Source organism: Accipiter gentilis, chromosome 16 (genome assembly GCF_929443795.1).
Source record: "Accipiter gentilis chromosome 16, bAccGen1.1, whole genome shotgun sequence".
In the NCBI taxonomy this organism is placed as follows: Eukaryota; Metazoa; Chordata; class Aves; order Accipitriformes; family Accipitridae; genus Astur; species Astur gentilis.
In genome coordinates this window covers 29,544,796-29,563,547 of record NC_064895.1, presented here as the reverse complement: position 1 = coordinate 29,563,547, position 18,752 = coordinate 29,544,796, and the positions used below count along the sequence as shown (strand labels likewise).

General features: G+C 58.4%; 1 protein-coding gene across 4 annotated transcripts in view; it reads right to left on the bottom strand.

The window, feature by feature from the left end:
* EFR3B (EFR3 homolog B) overlaps window positions 1-16,034 on the bottom strand; it is a 43,186-nt gene extending 27,152 nt beyond the window's left edge. Inside the window, exons 1-3 of one of the 4 annotated variants that reach the window (XM_049818726.1) lie at window positions 15,943-16,034; window positions 3,943-4,019; window positions 2,730-2,857 (exon numbers count right to left, since the gene is read on the bottom strand). In XM_049818726.1, coding sequence (XP_049674683.1) covers window positions 2,730-2,857; window positions 3,943-4,019; window positions 15,943-15,949 — 212 coding nt within the window. In that variant the 5' untranslated portion in view covers window positions 15,950-16,034. Of the gene's footprint in view, window positions 1-2,729; window positions 2,858-3,942; window positions 4,020-7,295; window positions 7,486-14,508; window positions 14,649-15,942 lie in introns of those variants that run through there. The other 3 variants (XM_049818727.1, XM_049818724.1, XM_049818725.1) reach the window with 3 other exon arrangements.
* Window positions 16,035-18,752: the final 2,718 nt, after the last annotated feature.

Below are 18,752 nucleotides of genomic sequence, written 5' to 3'. Positions count from 1 at the left end.
CAGCTGAAGAATTTGTTGGGTGTTGCTTCATATTTCCAAGACAAATTGGACCAGTTGCTCAGGCTGGCTCTTCCGAAGTCTGTTCACAGGCTGGTCCTGCGGTGCTTTCTGCATTGACAGCATCTGGTTCATGACCAACGCGGTGGCCGGAGCCCCTGGGTGACCTGCTTGTGCAATGACCACACTGACCTCCAGTTTCTGGTTGCCCACTGTGTGCATAAAGCCTAGCGAAGAAGCAATCCCCAGCCTCCGACTACTCTGAGCAGACATTTATTCCAGCTGGAGTTGCCCAAAATACACAAAAAACTGAAATGGTGATTGCACTGAGTCTGACAGCTCCAGCTCTTCTTGCAGGACCTCTGAGGTATCCAAATAACTGACACGGACCTGGGACCTGGACACTGGTAACAAAACAAACTTTACAGCTCCTTACCACCCCCCTTTGACTCCTGCTCTCCGTGCAGCTGTGAATCTGTATCACAGCAGCTCACATCAAGCCCAGAATCTGCCACAGCCAAAAGCAGGAGGTGGCAAGCACAGATCTCTTTGCACTGAGCGCATTCCTCCTTTAACCTCCATTTTTCAAGCTCCTTGCATAGCCAGATTTGCAGCCTGGGTGGCATACAGCAGCCACCAGCTTGTGCTGTAAGAGGGAAACCTGAAAGCACCGAGCTGGCTGGCAGTTAGGCGGGCAGGAGCTGCGCGTCTACTTGTGCCAGCCCTGCCTGCACGCTAAAGGGGAGCTGGGGAGGCAACTGCCCTCTCGGGGAGAAAGAGGTGTCTGATAAACCCTGGACTTCCAGGTTCCAGTTGGTAAAACACAGCAAGATCGATCCCTTCTCCTGAGGCCCCAGAACTGTTGAAATCTGGCTCCAGTCTTGAGTAGATTCTCTGGTGTGCTGTAATGTGGTTGAGCTCAGACTGCAGCCTGTACTTCAGACACCATTACAGCTCTTCCAGATACCGCGAAAATAAGAAGCCAACTATTCCTGGATCTGTGAGGCTCCTACCCATCTGTCAAACTGGGTTAAAACTGGCCCAGAGGGTAAAATGATATGAAGAGGTGACCAATGACCAGCATGAAGCATCAAGCTCCTTTCTCGTAGGAAACAAGGGTGAAAACAATTTCCGGTGGCCCAATATTATTGGAACAGCATGACTTCTTTTTTGGGGACAACTGGACACAGGCCACCAAGAGGGAAAAGGGACACTTGTGGAGTTGTTACCTCCGACCTACCCCAACCATCCTCTTACAGATGGTGGGCTGCATCGCTGCAAACTCAAACAAGAGCACTTTGTCCTTTCAGCAATAAAAGTAACAAAAAGATGACACTCAACAGGCCTGAAATCAAGGCTATCTTCATCTTACACGCAGGAGACAGGTACCTACATGCTCAGCCGCCCTTTCAAAGCCCAGCTGTGTGTCTGCAGCGGGGCAAATCCTTCTGCTCCAGCCAACACTGACCTACAAACGAAAGGTTGATCCAAACCGATTTAAGGCATTTCAAAGTTAGACCTTGAAAATCAGCTAGTGCTCCAACCCAATTACGTGCCTATATGCACAGGCGGTGGAGGAAGGAATATATTCCCCCCTGCACCCAGTGAGGCTTGTCATTAGATGTCAAAAAAATCTTTGAAAGCCTTTCTTTTCCCAACATAGCAAGCAGAGCCTGTTAACAGCCGCTTAACCACAGAACATCAGGCAGAGCTTTGAATGTCCTGTCACTCCCGATGACGGGTGATGCAGATGAGGCTTTGAAGGTTTTTCAACTTTAGCACTTCTTAGGCAGGCTGCTGGCTTCTCTTCCCCCAGGATAAGAGGCAGACTGAAGTTCGCACCACGAAGCTGAGCTGTGTTTGTCTGCCGCGGCTTTGTTCAGGAGACAACAAGAATCAATCCAGGAACTATTTCAAAGGGAAGGAGCCCTCCCATGCTCCCCCAGCATTTCTAATCAGGGCAGTCAGCTATTTTCAGGTGGGTGCTGCTCTCCTTGCAGTAAACATGGCAAAGCGTTGCTGGAAGCGATGCGGGGAGGGAAGACGAAGGGATGGGGCCCAGCCAGGACCACACAGGTAAGTCGGACAGAGCAAACACAGCAGTCCCCATCCAGCCCAACGCATCCCCATCACGTGGTCTCTGGAAAAGCGTCAGAGCGCTGCCCCTAATCCTTGCTCCCACTTCTGCCACATCACCATAAGTCAATAGAGACGTGCATGGGGTACAACACACCCAAGCTTGTCACGAATAACTCCCAGCAAGCTGCAGCCAAGGCCACCCTGTTTAGCTGCTTGCCCACACCTAGTCAGACTTCCATCTGGCTCTGGAAGAGCCACGGTAGGCTTTTAAAAGGCTGGAGGTTGCCACAGGCTCCTGATGATGGCCTGGAGGGATGATGGCAGTCCTGTCGCTGGGGACAAACACCATACACACGCAGACTCCTCAAGCATGGACAGCACGATGCCAGGGAAATGCTACATGGCTCCCAGCTCGCCTGGTCCCTTGCAACTTTGCAAGGAGTTTGCACATCCCTGCATGCTTCCCATGTCTCACTTTTGGAGGCAGAACATGCTCAGGTCTCTGCAGCATGCTCGTAGCTTCAGGACACCTTGCAGCGTGCAGAAGCTGTGTGCCCCACACATTCTCCCCCTTCTCTAAGCCCCTGCCACTGTCTAGTGGTCCATCGTTATGCCAGTCACTGGGGTGGCTGAAACGGCGTCCCAGTCCTTACCCATATCGATGCCGGCTCACATCTCGGATTAGCCGCTCAGAGAGGTAGGCACCGATGCGATCCAGCTTCTCTGGGGCAGACAGAGCGTAAAATGTCAGCTTCTCCATGTTGGTCTTCACCAGACCATCCTGAAAGACAGCAGTGCAGGGCGTCACGGCCTCACACCCAGAACCGGCAAACATCAGGAGCATCTCTGCAGCAAACCTTGGCAGCAATACCAGAGGTCTGGAGCACACCAGTCCCGTCCCAGTGCTTCCCCACACCTTGTACACAAAGGAAGGCAAATGAGGATTGCATTTAGCCTCAGCTGAGGGCTCTCTGATGCACCACAGCCAGGGATGACCCCAGTGCAAGCCTCCATTGAGCACCCCACACTGTAAATACAATGAGAACCGTTTGCCAGCCCCTAGCCATGCCCCAGCACCGAGGGGGACAGGGGCAGACAGGGACATCAACACCTCCACACTACTGAGGCCAAACAACACAAGCGTGCCAAGCTGCCAGCCCCAATCCCCCGCAGCCTGGAAAACTGCGGTGCTTCCTCCTCTCCGCATAGCTCGGCAGCAGCCTCCTCTCTTGTTCAGCTTTGCTGCCAGCGCCATGACAAAACAGGCGCTCACCGCCTCCCTGGGTAATCCCAGCCCTGCTACCCCCAGCCGGGAACCCCTCTTCCACTGCCTTCGCATCTCAGCTGTGAGAAGTAGACAAAGAGACCAGATTTGGGATGCTCCAGGAGCAGCTGGCAGGGCATCCCCCATCTCTAATTCAGCGAGGCAGCAAGCAGGGAACCAGCTTCCCCGCATCCTGGAATCATAAGCAGCTTTTGAGCTCAAAAGCATGGCTGAGGCCCCAAGAGACCCCCACTCTTAGAAGCTGCTTTCCTTATCCTGCAAAGGGAAGGATGTACGCCTTCAGGTCCTCTCCCCCATCCTCCCATCCACCCGTCCTCAGCATCTTCCTGGCACCTTTGGGAAAGGAAGCCTGTCCCTCCAGGCCGATGTGGCTGGAGGAGCTGCTTCTGTATTTCTGCTCACAAACGAGCTTTAAAGGAAAATCCAACCCTCCAGGCACGGTGGTATGGAGTCAAAGCATCGCCCGCCTCCCAGGAGCCATTTCTGGGCAGGTTACTCCGCATCCCTGCAACCTGAGCTGCAGGAGAGCCGCAACACGGTGCAGCATGGAGCTTCGGCACGTGAAGCAGTGCCTCGTTTACCTCTGGGTCCTCCGGGAAGATGTTGTCAACGAGTCTTTTGTAGCGAGGACGCAGGGCACCGCAGCAGCCGCACACACCTGGAAGAGAGAAGACAGAGCCAGTCAGCAGGGACAAAATCCTCAGCTCCAGGGCAAAGCCCTGTGTGGAGGTGCCTTTGGTGGAAAACATATCCTTGGATTCAGTGGGGAAGCCCGGGAAGACGACAGGGCACCAAGCTGACAACATCCCAGAGTTTTTGCAGGCAAAAAAAACAAGGGAAGAAAACCACAGCTGAGAGGCAGGGAATTGGCTGGTGACCAGCATCATTTGACGTAGGACTGCAGGGTTATCTGCTTTTCTCACCCAAGAAAACAGCCCCCAGAGATCAAGATGTCCAAAGTTCCCCTAAGTCTGTGCCTTTCTCTCTCTCAAGATCCTCTCTTGCAGCTCCTCAGACCAAGACCTCTTTCCTCCAACCACTCACCTGAGGACACACTACTTACACCCTGCCCCACGCTCCCCATGGAGCCGGCAGCGATAAAGAGAGCACGGACTTCTGGAGACAGCAAGAGAGAAAAAGAAAAGAAAGCATCTTATAAAGGCTGTGAAAGGAAAATGCATTTTCCCATTTGTAGCCCCAAAGCTGAGCTGTGGAGCAACACCAAAACCACCTTCGATTGCCCCCCTACCTTTGGGCTGCTGGACCAAGGAGGGCACCAAGCGACCTGGTGTTCTGCAGGACACCGACACGACCATACCCACCCTCTCTTTTTGAGGGGCCTCAGCAGGTTGTCCCTGCTGCACAAGCTGTGCCCCATGCAGCCTCTCCGAGAGCCAAAACCCCTCGCAGCGGCTACTCCGCAGGCGGGCATCAGCCTCATCCCAACTCAGAGCAAAGCAATTAGCCCTAGCTGCTAAATATCCCAAACGTGGCTGCGATCCCCTGCTCTGCTTTTGGGGAGCTGCCAAGGGAGGAAGGGATCTTTTGCAACCTGGGTATTTCTCCCTGTGCCATGTCCTCTTTCTCAGGGCTGCAGCACACGCTCCGCAGCAGCCAGGGACCCCTCCGTCTTCGGCTGGGGGACGGCCGGCGTTCCAGGTGGGCTCTCGAGCATCCATCGTGCTCCCACACGCACCAAGCACGGGGATGGCTGCGGCACCAGAGAGTTCAGCATCCGTGGGCAACGCCACCCCGATGCATGCCCCTGCGTAAAGCTTTACCAGCGCTGCCCTGCCTACCAGCCACCGATGAAGATCTGCAGTTTGTTTATTTAAAAAAGGGGGAAAAAAAAAAAAAAAAAGAGATTGCCGGAGGCGCTACCCTCCCCAGTGCCGCTCTGAGGGCTTTGCATGCCAGCATTCCCCGGCTCCCGCACAATGCATTTTTTCCCCGGGGCCTGGCGTTACTCGGACGCTGCACCCCACGGAGGAGACCGGTGTCAGCCACCCCAAAGCACCGGCCTTTGCGAGCCCGGGGAAGCGTGAGTAATTTGGGGCTGCTTTTTGGCAACCGCCGCCGAGAAGCAGAAGCTGGGGGGACAAAGGCTGCGCCGGTGGGAGCCGGCGACCTCTCCCGCTGGAACGCATGAGCTCACGCCTGCCCGCGCCAGCTCCCGGCACTGGCACGGCTCGCTTCCCGCGATCTCCTCGCTCGCTTCCCGAGAGCTTCGCCTCCGACGGCTGGCGCTCGTGGCGGGGGAGGCAGCCCACCCCACCTGAAAGCTGTCGCTTGCTTTGGGGTCCCCTTTGGCGTCCCCACGCCCACCGTTCCCAGCAACGTTGCGCTGGCAAAGAGCTCCTTCCACCTCTCGCGCTCTCCCTGCAAACCCCCCCACACCTTCCCACTATCCAATATTTTATTTCTAAGTCTCCTGTCTGCTGCTCTCCCTCCTCCCTTCTCAGCTGCCTCCGATCGATTTTGCTCTTTTTCCAAAGTACCTTTAATCTGGCCCCTTAATAAATTCTCGTTTGCCATTCACACAAACGAGCGTCTGATGATCTCCTGAATCCTCTTAATAAATTCCCCTCGCCCCGGACAGCTGAGGCAGCATGACTTATCCCAACTTGCCGGGCTGGCATTCCTGCCGGCATCTCAGCACGGGCCATGAGCTCTCCCTGTAAAATAGCTGGAGAGTTTCCCCATAGGCAAACCCATTAGCCAAGACGCCAGGACCCCTCCACCTCCTGCAGCCTCCTTGGCAATTCTCTCACCTCCAAAAATGTGACTTTAGAGTATTTTCAGGATTAATGCACATTCCTAGCCCTGGGAAAGGAGCAAAGAGACCAGCCGTGTTCCCAATCCACCACCCTCATCCTGATGAATGAAACCGAAGAGCAGACGCAGCATGGATCCCATCAATAATAATTGCATAATTAAATCTAATGCCTTCCCTCTCACCTAACACAACCTCTTCTTCTAGAAGTAGGAGATTTTTAAGGCCTCACCTAAAGAAAGCAGCAGCGGGAGACAGACAAAGACCCAAAGTGCCTGCCAGGAGAGGGGACCAGGCGACCCATCAGTCCCACGGGGCAGGAGGATGAAGATGGTCCGGACAGGGAAGGCAGGAAGGTTGCTCAACCCAACGCCACATCAGGACACCGGCGGGCAGGATCCCACCACGGCCCAGCAGAAGGACAGGCCCTCCTACAGCGCGGCGTCTCTGGGGGAGACTCTCTGATGTCTCGTAAGAGGGCTGAGCTCCCTGCAGCAGGGCACTGAAAGGGTCTCTCTTACTCTGCTTACGTGAAACCAAGAGACACTTTCCTGCCCCAAGCCCCTGCCGTCTGTCGGTTTTGCCCAGCCCAGCCATACACAGGCACAGACAGGGAGACCATAAATCCTTAAAAAAGCAGAGTAAAAATGACACAGACCTTGAAGAAAGAGGAAGATTTTCTCTTGTTTTATTTCCCCCCCTCCAAGGGCTCTCCAGAGAGCAACAAACCCAAGCCCGGTCCTGACGCCAGGGCTGAAATCAGCCCTGTGTTTGGTCTATACGGGGACCCCCCAGACCCTCGCAGCACCAAACCCTAACGCCGGGGCTAGCAACAACCCCCCAACAAGGGTCTCAGACAGACGTTCCTTCTTCCAGACACCAGTTTCCTTTAGTACCCACCAGTTTCCGACCCCATGCACCTCGTACCCTCGCGCCAGCACCGCAGCCACGGCTCCAGCCCCCAGCAAGGCGCCGACAGGCAGCATCCCGCCACGAGGACAAAACCCTGCAGCCGCAATGCACTCCTCCGGTCCAGGCTGGCACAAGGGATTTAAAAAATAGAAAGATGACACCGAAGGTCATCGGCAGCCAGAGCGGCTTCCCCCTCCCAGGAGATCCAAAGCCGGCATCCCAGGGAAAAGCAAAGTGGGGAGAAGGTACCTGCTCCGGCCACGTGCAGCATCTCCCAGGAGCAGGCAGGGCCAGCGGCGCAGAGCCGCAGAGCGGGGCCGAGAGCCCACGTTGTCAAAGCCATCACGTTCGGAGCAAACCGGGGGGCTCGGGGTGCCGAGTATCGCTCTCTTCCTCGCCAAGCAGTAGCCGGTGCCGGCCCAGCGGCAGCATCGCTGCAGGGGGATGCTCAGCCGAGCGGGGAGCAGCCGTTTAAATAAATAAGGGAGCTTTCAGCACGGCTGCTGAGTCACCGAGGCGGCTCTGATGGCAGCTGGGAGCGGTGCTGGCTTTGCTCTGCCGGCGTCTGCACCGGTACGCGGGGGCGGCTGGGGAGCTGGGCATTTCGGAGGGCCCCGAAGCGGGGGACAGGGGCGATTTTTCAAGGTCCCTTGAGCCCAAAGCTCTCCCGTTTGGCACGTGAAGCATTGCTCGTTTGTGGGCAGTGCTAACAAGGGGGGGGAGGCTCAGCGGGTCAGAGCTGACACCCCGAAACAGCACCCAGGGGTGTGACAGACACACAAGCGTGGACCCGCACGCTGCGTCACGCTCTCCTCCTGCTGGCAGCCCGCCGCTGTGGGAACCAAGGACGTGGATTTTCTTAAAGATCAGGTAAAGCGAGGCATGGAGAAACGTGACTCAACCCTCTCCCTGTGGAGGGAATAAGGTGGGAAACCCAGGAGCAGCATCGGCTCCCGCGTCTGCCCATGATACGTGTGTCACCTCCGTCTTGCGCCCACCTGGGGCACCCCAGTGGCATTTATTTTATCGGGCTCTTCACCGCCGCGGCTGAGAGTGAATCTGCGCTCTCGCCGGGGGGCAAAGTGAGCCAAAAGGGCCTTTTGCTTTGATAGCTCAGCTCCAAGAAAGTCAATCTAATTGGGGATAATTACAGTCTTTCAGTCCCAGCGACTGCGGCTTGCTAGCATAACCCCCACTTAGCTGCTCTGATGCCGGTATGAGCCCCGAGGCTTTCGGATAAACTCATTGCATGTGATTCCAGGAGCGGGGTTCACTGGTACCGTCTGTAACTGGGGTTGTTGGGATCGAGTAGGGCCAGCTGAGAATGGGACACGGGCAACACTCACCTCCCGAAATGACCACGCACTCTCCCACCAGGGCTCTGACCTTGAGCCTTTCCTTGTTAATCCCCTCCCCTCTCCCCATTTTAATGGCATCCTGGCAATAAGCACGGCTGGAAAACCTTATGGCCATATTATTCGAGGCCTGGAATTTACTTAATAAGGGCACTCCAACTGATTGCAAATAAATCTTAATTAAATCACGCAAAATCCCTCATTAAACCTAATATCCCATGAAGGTCGCTCTCTTAACCCCAAGCAAAAACACCGTCCTGAAGGTAGGGGTTGTACCACCAGCCCAGTGGCGTCTTCCCCCGAGCCCCACACCGAACCAGAGACCTTTCCCTAATCTGCTTAGCAAAAGCTCATTTATGCAGCCGATGTGAGAGTCTCCTTCATACCCACCCTCTGACTCCCTCAGCACTTTGGCACCTGGTGGGTGAGCCTGCCTGGGGAAAAGGATGAAATCTTCCTGCTACGCTTTAGAAATGTTACTGAGCAATATTCAAGTTGGCCCAGCAATCCATCAATCCTATTTTCCATCCACCCCGGGGTGGGCAAGGGGATGCAGTGAGGAGCCCCAGCCCATGGGAAGGGGAAAAAAAAAACATCAGGAAAGGCAAGAAACAAGCAATGCTGGCAGAGAGAAGGGACAGACTCTGTCTGCAAGGGATGGGGGGCACTGAAAGAGATGTAGGGCACCGCTTGCAGACCCCCTCCTCCCCAAAAGCCGTTCCCAGGGGAAAGCCTGCAGCCATAAGCAAGCACGGCTGTGAGCTCCCCTGAGGCAAAGTCTTGCTCAGGCACTCCTCTGAGCTTCTGCCACCAATTTAAGAGGCAGGAAAACCTACACTAAAAATCCAGCTTCTGTGCCAGCCAGCCCCCACTTGCTTCCGCACCCCCACGGAGCCAGGGCAGATCCCGATGTAAATCAGCACAACCCCACGGGTCAGCAGTGGTGTAAAGCAAGCCAGTAAATCTCTCCCTAATCATGTTTAAGAGAGCCAAACGCACTGGGCACCGATTAAAACCGCTGCCCAACGCCCTCCTCGCAGCGTGCCATGCCAGCAACAGGGTGAGGACTGCCAGGTGCCCCCTGCCCTGGCAGGGGGAGGCAACGGCAGCCCCCACGCTGGGAGGGGAGGCAGATCGAGCAGTTCAGATCAGCCCGCTGCAAAGAAGAGCTCGGAAAAGAGAAGCCATGAAAAGATGGGGGACCTTGGGTGGTTGTATTAGACCTCTACCACCTTTAGGGGGGGAGGAAGAAGCGGGGAGGTGGCCAAATCCAGCTCGCCCCTGCAGCTCTGTAATTCAGAGCAATGTCCTGATGTTAATTAATAGTTCCTGACCTTCCTGAACTGTTCCGGCACCATGGCTTGTTCCCTTTGCCGCTCGTTAATCGCCACTCATCCAAGTGTCCTTCCGTAAAAGCATCTGCAAAGGGGGTGTTATAAAAGCTGACAGCTCATCTGCGAGCAGAGACGCTTTTGAGGACGCTGCAGAAGACCCAAACTTCCAAGGGCAGCCCAAGCCAGCGCTGATCACAGGGAGCCACGTCTCTTGACGCTGGCACGAAGGGACAGAGAAATATTTCGAGGCACAGACAGCGAAACATTTCGAGGCACCAACAGCAAAGGAAGAGCAGAGACGCCTGGGACTGGCGAGCCAAGGCTGCTCCTGACAGGACGTATTTCTCTTGTCGCTGAGCGGGATGGACAGGAGCATGCCGGAGATGGAAACGTTCTCCCAGACATCGCCCGCAGCCCGCTCAGAGGCGTCGGCGCAAAGCCTTTTAGCTCAGCAATTAAATTCGCAGCTTCCCCCTGGCACTCCTCCACGCGCCGCTCTCGCCTCTCTTCCACCGACGCAGCCGGGGCTCGTCGGGGCAGACACCGCAGCCGGGGGGGGGCAAAGCAGCTCCACGCAGAGCCCCAGCGTACGACCCTGTGCCTGGGCTCCCCCAGCCCGTGCGGGGACCTCCCCAAACGGGAGCTGCTCCAGAGGCCGAATCCACGGTGGTGCCAGCTTGTCTGAATCCCACCTGAATTTGCCCAAACACGCTCCCTCCCATCTGCCCCCCTTCCAAATGCCGACAGCTCGAGGCATGCGGGCATCAAATGCAGCTTTAACAACTCCGTGGCGAGCGGTGGGACGTGAATCAGCCCCGCTGCCAGCTTACACCAGCGATGGATTTGGCCCTCCATTATTTACACTTCACTGCTCGGCCGAGCACTGCCACTCCGACACCGCAGCGTGCGCGCAAAGCTTCAATAGCGGCCAGATTAATTAATATTTCACAGCGGTGATTAGACTCGGGCATTAAGACCACACCAGCCCTTTTGCACGCAGGGGAAACCACCCATTAAGGGTAGAGCTGCGCACCGGGAGGTTTGCATTACGTACCTGGCACACCAGCAGTGCCAATTCGAGGGGCGAAGAAGGGGAGTTAAGCGCCTTAATGGGTGCCTGGTTTCATTACACAACCCGTGGCAGAGGGAAAAGCTGGGGGGAGGAAAGAGCTTAAACAGCAGGAAATTCACTCAAACCCTGGCCTCGACGCAGCTCCTCAGTGCGAGACGTTCACCGGTTGTCGTGTGGACGTGGTGTCTCTGGTCCAGACCACGTAGGTGGGGAAGCTCCGACGGAGGCTGAGGGTCCACCCAGCATCAGGGCCAGCCTCTGAAACCTGCTTAATTAAGAGCCAGGTTCATTTTGCAAGCCCTGGGCCTTGCCCCACGCAGCGCAGAGCCGGATGCGATGGAATGGCCAAGGACACGGGAAGGCTTGCAAGTTTGAAAGGTTTTTAGAGAAAAAAAAACCACACGCAGCCCTCCCACCCTGTTTTGCACATTCAACAAAAAACACAAGAAGGACCTTCGTGAGATGCTGACCACACACGTTTCTGTGGTTTCTTATTTCCCCAAGATAGGCTCCTTCAAAGCCTACAGACAGTTTTAGCTTTTGGCAGAAGACCTGACTGAACACCCTCATTTACAGAGAGACAGAAATGTGATGGGACCGGTTACAGCCACACTTTCTCTCCAGCCTTTCTGGGTTGTTCGCAGTCCCTGCGGAGGGGGAGCAACTCCAGTCCCCAAGGCAGAGCGACCTGCGACAGAGCTACAGCGCTGCAAAGGGTTCAGCCAAGAGCGGAGCACCTCTGGAAGTCCATTTTCTTGTGCAACTACTGATTGCGCAAGCAATTGCCCAAGCCCTTAAGTGGTCTGGCTTCATGAGGTTTGAGGTGAGCAACGCCAGCTCCTGGCCTGGCACAATCCCCTCTAGCATTTGCTCCGGGCGGAGGAGCGCCCATCTTCACTCCACGGGTCAAATGCTGCCCGCACATGGCAATGCCATCTGGAAATGCACCAGGAAAAAAGCCCTGGACTCCGCCACGGCCATCGAGGTTTAACACAAACCCATAAAAAGCAGTGGCTGGGTGACTTGGGAAAGCCCCCAGCGCTGCTGGCACCACAAATAGCCCCTTTTCCTCTATGAGCGCTGAATTAATTTGCAGATCATTTAGTTAAAAAGCAGAGAAGAAAAAGCCCCCCCCCAAAAAGCTTAATTGCATTTCACATTCCCCTGCTGAGCCATCCAGTCCCACCGAGCGCTATTTATTTAGCGCAAAACCCATCCGCTTGTGAGGCTGCTGGCTGTGACTCAGTGGCACGCTGGCAGCCCCAGACGGTTCGCAGGGACCTTGCTGGCGCCCACCACCGACAACGCCTCTTCCCCGGGTAGCCGAAAAACCTCATTTCCCCTGCTCCAGCTGCTGCTAAAAAAAAAAAAAAAAAGAAAAAAAAAAAGGGAACCTTCTCTATTTCCAGCTTCGCTGGTGTGGGAGGAGACAGCTCGTGCCGGGGTGACCAGAAAGCAAAGCGAGGGAGTGTGGAGGAAACAAACTGCGGTGAGCGGCTGCGGGGCTGGACGGTTGGCATACGGCTCCCAAAGGCGTGCTGCCGCAGCTCTGACACACGCTGCCTTCCCAGCAGCTGCCAAAAGTATGGGGGGGATTTGCAGACGAGCCCCACCGGGAACCCCCCATGGAAATGTTATCCCCATCCCATCTCCGCAGCCCCACTGCTCCCCGCTCTCCCCCTGTGCTCTCCCTGCTGCTGTGCCCCTGTTCCTGGAGTGCTTTCAGCCCAACGAGCTCGCTCTGCCTTTTGCACATATTTCTGAATTAAAGCCCAGCCTCCTGGAGACGGCACTGAAGCAGGAAGGTTGCCGGCGGCTGGGTACACAAAGCGCTGGGCTTCTCCTGCAGCCGGGGCCACGGCACAGCCCCCCCGAGCGTGGGGCAACAGTGCTCTCTTGCCAGCCAAAGCCCGAGAGCAGCAGCCCAGCTCCTGTGGCGCGAAATCTCCCGTGGAGCGGCTAATCCCCAAGCCAGGCTCAGGACAGCGAACTCCCATCGGTGACAGGGACACCAACCTGAAGGTTCGGCTCACAAAATTGCGGTTTGCACGACCCCAGCCACCCCGGCCAGATGCCGGCACAGCTGGGGTCAAAGCTTGGTTCCCCCATTTTCACCGGTGACTGCAAAAGGAAACCGAAACCGGGCTGAAAACGGGTGCAGATCCCCAGCAGCCCTGCTCCACGTGCACGGCCACCACCACGGCCCCACACCACAAGCCAGGGGTGCCAGGCACGGCCATGCCGGGCACGCCACTCTTGCCTCGCACACGCAAACGCCAGGTCGGCGCAAGATGCCAGCGCTGCAGGATTAGAGGGGATGCAAAGGGTGGCCCGTGCCCCCCATGCTGCCCCTCTGACCACCTCCCAGGGAGGCAGCAGGTCTCCACCCTAACGAAGCAAGTGTCTCGCACCGCTTCGTCCTGTCCACAGAGAAAAAAACATCCCCAGTCACCCATCTAATCCTTCCCCCAGGCCAAGAGACAGTTAAAAGAGAGATTAAAAAGATACCAATAATCCTGTGCATTCCTAATGCACCTTTCATCCGAAGTATCCCACAGAGCTTTCCAGCTCCTGGATGCTTTCCAGGACCACGAGCCGCAGCAATGCCTGGCCATGAGCGCTACCGGGGAAGGGACCAGCCTGGCTTTTGTCCTCAAAGTCACATTCAGGTCCCCAGAGCTGCTCTGCCCTTCCCCACCCTAAGGAATTGCAGGCTATTTCGGAGCAGGGGCTTCCCCGAGACGCGAGGTAACCTGTGGGTAAGCGGAGCTGTGGCTTGATGTGGCATCGCCATTCCCGGTGGGCAGGACAGGCTGGCCACCGAGCCAGGATCCCAAGGGACAACCGGAGCACGTCACACCCCCCGGGCCAGATCATTAACCTGGCACCGGGGGGGCTGGCGGGGCTCTGGGGGACCCACAGCTCAGCTCTGCCCCAGGTTTGCAGAGGGGCTGGGGTCCCCTGCAGTTCCCAAGCAGAGAGGATTATTACGTGCTCCGGGCTGCTGCAAATCGCTCGGATGATGACAACAGCTCCCCGCAAATTCCTGCTTGCAAGCAGCACAAACTGCCAAAAAGAAAATCTCCCCCAAAATCAGCCCAAGCCCCAGTGTGGATGCAAAAGCCCTGAGCAAGGGGGGGCAGCTCAGACGGAAAGGGCACTGGTGCCAGCATTTGGGCATCGGGGACAGCTGTCCTGCAACGAGAGCATCACTGCCAGCCCACACCAGACAGAAGGGTCCTGTGGTCAGAGGGGGCGAGGGAACCTCGGCGTGGGGGGGCTGCAGAGGGGCCGTATCCCCGGGGCACACAGCGGCCGTCACCACCGGCTGCCACAGCCGCGGAGGGGAGGGAAGCATCCCCCTCGTTTTGCGGGTGGAAAAATACCAGCTGGGAGACCTGAATGACTCAACGGAGGCCACGGAGGAGTCGGCACTGTGACGAGGAGAGGAAAGGAACGGAACCCATGCGTCCTGCCTCAGCTTCCCTCTTCCCGGCCCCGCTAGGTAGAAACCCGCTCCCCAAGCCCCCCAGCTCCGCTCCTTTCCCCCCAGAAGGCAGGTGCTGCATCCCAACGCATCTCAGGACCTCCCCCGGTATGCACCCCATCGAGCCCCAAAACAAGCACCTCATCACCCAAAGTGGGGGGGCCAGCACCCTGCCCACCCATGTCCCTCCTGCCGCATCCCACCGCGCACTCACCCCTGGCACCGCAGCACCTCGTAGAGAGGGGGGGCTCTGCCAGCAGCACCCAAAGAGGCCCTGCAGCCCTCGGGGTGGGCTGGGACCCCCCAAGGAAGGGCAGCGGTCAGGGGCTCCCTCCTCCGTTGCGCTCGCCCTGCGCTGACAGCCCAGGGAAGGATGCTCGGGAAGCGAGGATTTAAGAGCCACCCAGCCACCCCCCCAGCCCTTCCCAAAAGCTCCCAGCAGCTTAGCGCAGCCTGCTGCCCCGGGAGGGGGGGGGACACGGCCAGCTGCTCCGCCAGCTGCTCCCCATTACGCACGTGGCATCACCCCACCGCGCTTCCCGGCCGGAGACACGGGACCCCGTATGTCCGCACTGCACAGGGAGGGGGTGACAACAGTGACAGCACAGGGGTCAACGGTGGGGGACGGCGATCCCCAAAAACCTCAAGGCGTGGGGGCCTATATGGGATCGGGTTCTGCCCTATGGCAGGGACCAGGCAGCTCCCCAGTATTGCAAGGAGGTGGTCATATATACAACCAAGGTCCCCCGTGATCCTGGGGTAGGGGGGCGGGGTGTGACACTTGGCCCCCCCAAGTAACCAGGTGGAGCTGAAAAGCCCTACGTAGCACCAAAGGCTTCCCCACCCCACGGACTGGGTGATCCGCCAGCGGTATGGGGGTCACCGGTCCTACAGAGAAGCTAGGTCCTCCCAGCCCTGGGGAGGAGGTGACCCCAGGAACCCGGGTTGGGGGGGGGGGGGGGGCAGTTAACAGACTGTGTTCCCCCAGGAAGGAGGCCATGCCCCAGCGATAGAGGAGGCATTTACGGCCCTTTATGGGACGACGGTGTGCGTCCCAGCCCCGAAGAGGGGACACCCTCCAGAAACTGGGGGGATGCACAGCCCTGTAAAAGACCAAGCGCCCCCCAAACCCAAAGAGGGGTCACCTGCACTAACCAGGGATGTGCGCGGCTCTATGTGGGACCAAGGTGCCCCCAAACCCCAAGAGGGGCTGACCTCCTACTAACTTAGGGGGCACGCCGCTCTGCAAAAGACCAGGGTCCCCTCAACCCCAAAGAGGGGTCACCCCCCAGTAAAGGGGGAGTGCGCAGCTCTATACAGGACCGACGTCCCCCCCGCCCCAAAGAGGGGACACCTCTCGGTAACCGGGGGGGTGTGGGGGGGTGCACAGCCCTATAAAGAACGACGTCCCCCCCCCGACCCCAAAAGGGGTGAGCCCCTAACCGCGTCCCCGGGGCGGGCGGGGGGGGGGGGGGGGGGGAAGGACACACACACGACCCCACGTCCCCGGGAAGCGGGGCACACGGACGGCCCCGATCCCGGCCCAGGCCCGGCGCCGCCCCACCGGGCTCGTCCCCGCGTGTGTGTGTCCGTGTGTGTGTATGTGTGTCGTCCCCCCCCCGCCGCCCCCGCCGCGGCGGACACTCACCGTACATGGCCGCTGCCGTCGGCCCGGCTGCAGGCGCCGATCCCCGGCCGGGCTCTGCCCCACCGAACGGCGCCCGGCCGGGGGCGGCACCGGGGGGGGGGGGGGGGGGGGGCGGGAACGGCAGCGGCGGCTCCTCCCGCCGGCACGGCCGCAGAGCCCGCCCGCGCCCCGCCCGGCACGGCACGGAACGGCACGGACCCTGCGGCACCGGCTCTGTGTCCCCCCCCCCCCCACGGTGTGTGAGGGTGCCCCGGAGCACCTCTGCATCCATCACGGTGCTCCCCCGTGAGCCGGGCATCCCCCCCCACGCTGCCCCCCCCCAGCCGGGGCATGGTCCCACGGCCGGTAGCACAAAGCCTGGCGGGGGATAAAGCCACGGGTGGGAGCGGCTCTGCCCCTGCGCGTTTGGGGTCTGCCAGCCAGACGGGATCCGCTCGGTTCCAACCCCCCCAGCCTGTAACACACCGGTGAGCCCCCAGCATCCTTCCTCCGTGGGTCCGACAGCCCCCAGCCCCGTTTGAGGACCCCAGACCCTAGCAGAGAGGTTTCCTTCGAGAGCCTGCGGTGCCCCGCGCTCGCTATTTGCCATCGCTTTATCCTGGGAATAAGCACCCCGGAGCGTTACGCCAAGCCACTTTCCCCCGTGGAGCGTGTGCTCCCCGCTTCCCGCTGCCGGCCCCGTGGAGCACCGGCCCTGGCACCTGCGGCCACCCGAGTGGCAACCATGAACGCCGCGGCCTTTCCCTGCGCCACCCGTTGCCAGCCCAGCCAGGTGGGAGCTGCACCAGGTTCCCAAAATGCGTAGGTGTGCTGCTGCCGGCAGCAAGGGTTGCAGGGGGATGGCGCAGGAAATGCAGACGGATCCAGGTCGGCTCAGCTGCTTCTAGAAAGTGCTGGAGAGCGAGACTGGGGGGGCTCGGGCTGCGCTGGGGAGACAGGGACACCAGGGAAAGGGCTGAGAGCACTTGGAGTGGGTAAGGAATAAGGAAAACACCTTCCCGAGGTGCCTTTCCTTTCCATTACTGCTGCAGTGTCCTTAGCAGCACTGAGGCGATGCAGCAATGCCCTGCTGCCGAAGGGGAAACTGAGGCAGGGAGCCACCCTGTCCGGGTTCCAGCATCGTCGGTGGTCCTGGCCACACATGCAACAGGCACTGCACCGGTGCTCCCAACGCACCAGTGCCCGGCCCCAGGCCGTGGATGTGAGCTCTGATCACCTCCCACTCTTCATCCAACCGTGCAGTTGCTGTTGTCACCTCCCCAAACCCGCGTCTCCCGCTTGGCAACACAAACGGGAATGTGGGGTCCCAGGTTTCTCGACACCCCAGGCAGGGAAGAGAGAGCGGGAGCCACAAGCCAGCGTGCGGAGGTGATGGTGTTCCCACCTCGGTTGCTGTCTTAGCCCCCAGTCTTTGGGCTCCACTCGAGGATGAGCCAGAGGAGCGTGGCATGAAAGGCTGCCGCATCCCCAGGGCGCAGGAGCACCCTGCATGCCGGGCAGGGCCAAGACATGAGAAGGTGTCAGGGAATGGGGCCACGGAAGAGCATAAAGGAGGGTATAGCGCAGTATGGTATGGTATGGCACGGCACGGCACGGCATGGCATGGCACAGCATGGTACAGCGCAGCAAGGCACAGTACGGCACAACCTGGTTCAACACAGCATAGCATGGCATGGCATTTCACAGCGCAGCACATCACAGGGCAGCCCAGTCTGAGACAGCACAGCCTGGCACAGGAAAGTTTGGCATGGTTTGGCATGTGCAACGTGCCACAGCACTGCACAGCATGGCACTGCATGGCACAAGGCAGCATGGTCCTGTGCAGCCTGGCACTGCAGAATACTACACAGCAATGCCCAGCACAGCAGAGCGTCACAAGGGCACAACCTTTTCTCCTTCACATTTACCTTTTTCCCACCGTTTGGACCCGTTCTGCCTATTTTCCCAGCTGGCCACGGCTGAAACAGGGGACTTTGTGCCAGACCCCCTCATACCCTAGGGCCCCTGCCACGTCCCACAGCCACCCTGCAGCCACAGCGTGTCCCACACACGGCAAGACCAACCCATCTCACAAAGCCTGAGCCCTCCCCGTGCCAGATGCTGTCACAAGCACGAGCGACCCAGCAAAACAAAGATGCTGCTCTGGGCCGTGGCTGGGGACAAGGACAAGGCTGGAAATGACAGGGCAACTTGGCCAGGGAGGGCCAGGGGACCAGGGAGGTGCTGACACTGGGCTGCCGCAGATCTCCCCCTCCCCAAGCTTTTTGCTGCATCTCTTCCCGCGTGGCAAAGCCCCTGGGTTGGATCATCTAATTAGGCAATAGCTGGTGCCTCACGATCCTCCTCGCAGGGAAATTATGTTTTAATTAAAACATTTGGGGAGTTAATCTGTATTGCTGATTCCCCAGGTAGCAGAGCAGCCGCACAAAGACCCGTGTTCCCAGAAGACTGGAGGGCTTTCACGGGGGACATGGCAGCAGTCACAGGCCAAGGGACAGGGCTCCTGAGCGTCCCTGGTCAGGTCGAGCCCCAGAAGCAGTTGTAAAGTTCTCTTTGTTGTGAATTAAAAGCCTCAGAGTAAAACCTGGTGATGAGGGAAGAGCCTGATTTGCCAGATGTGGCAAATCCCCCCAGCCCAGGAACCCTCGTCCCTTTGCTCATGAGGATTTGCGAGGCCATCGGCTTGCAGCGAAGGGACGCGGTGGTCATCGGGACAGCGCTGTGGGGTGGCCAAGGAAATGAGTCACTTCAAGGACATGGGGACAGCCCCCACTCAGCCGCCAGCACCAACCCTCACCACCATCAACAAG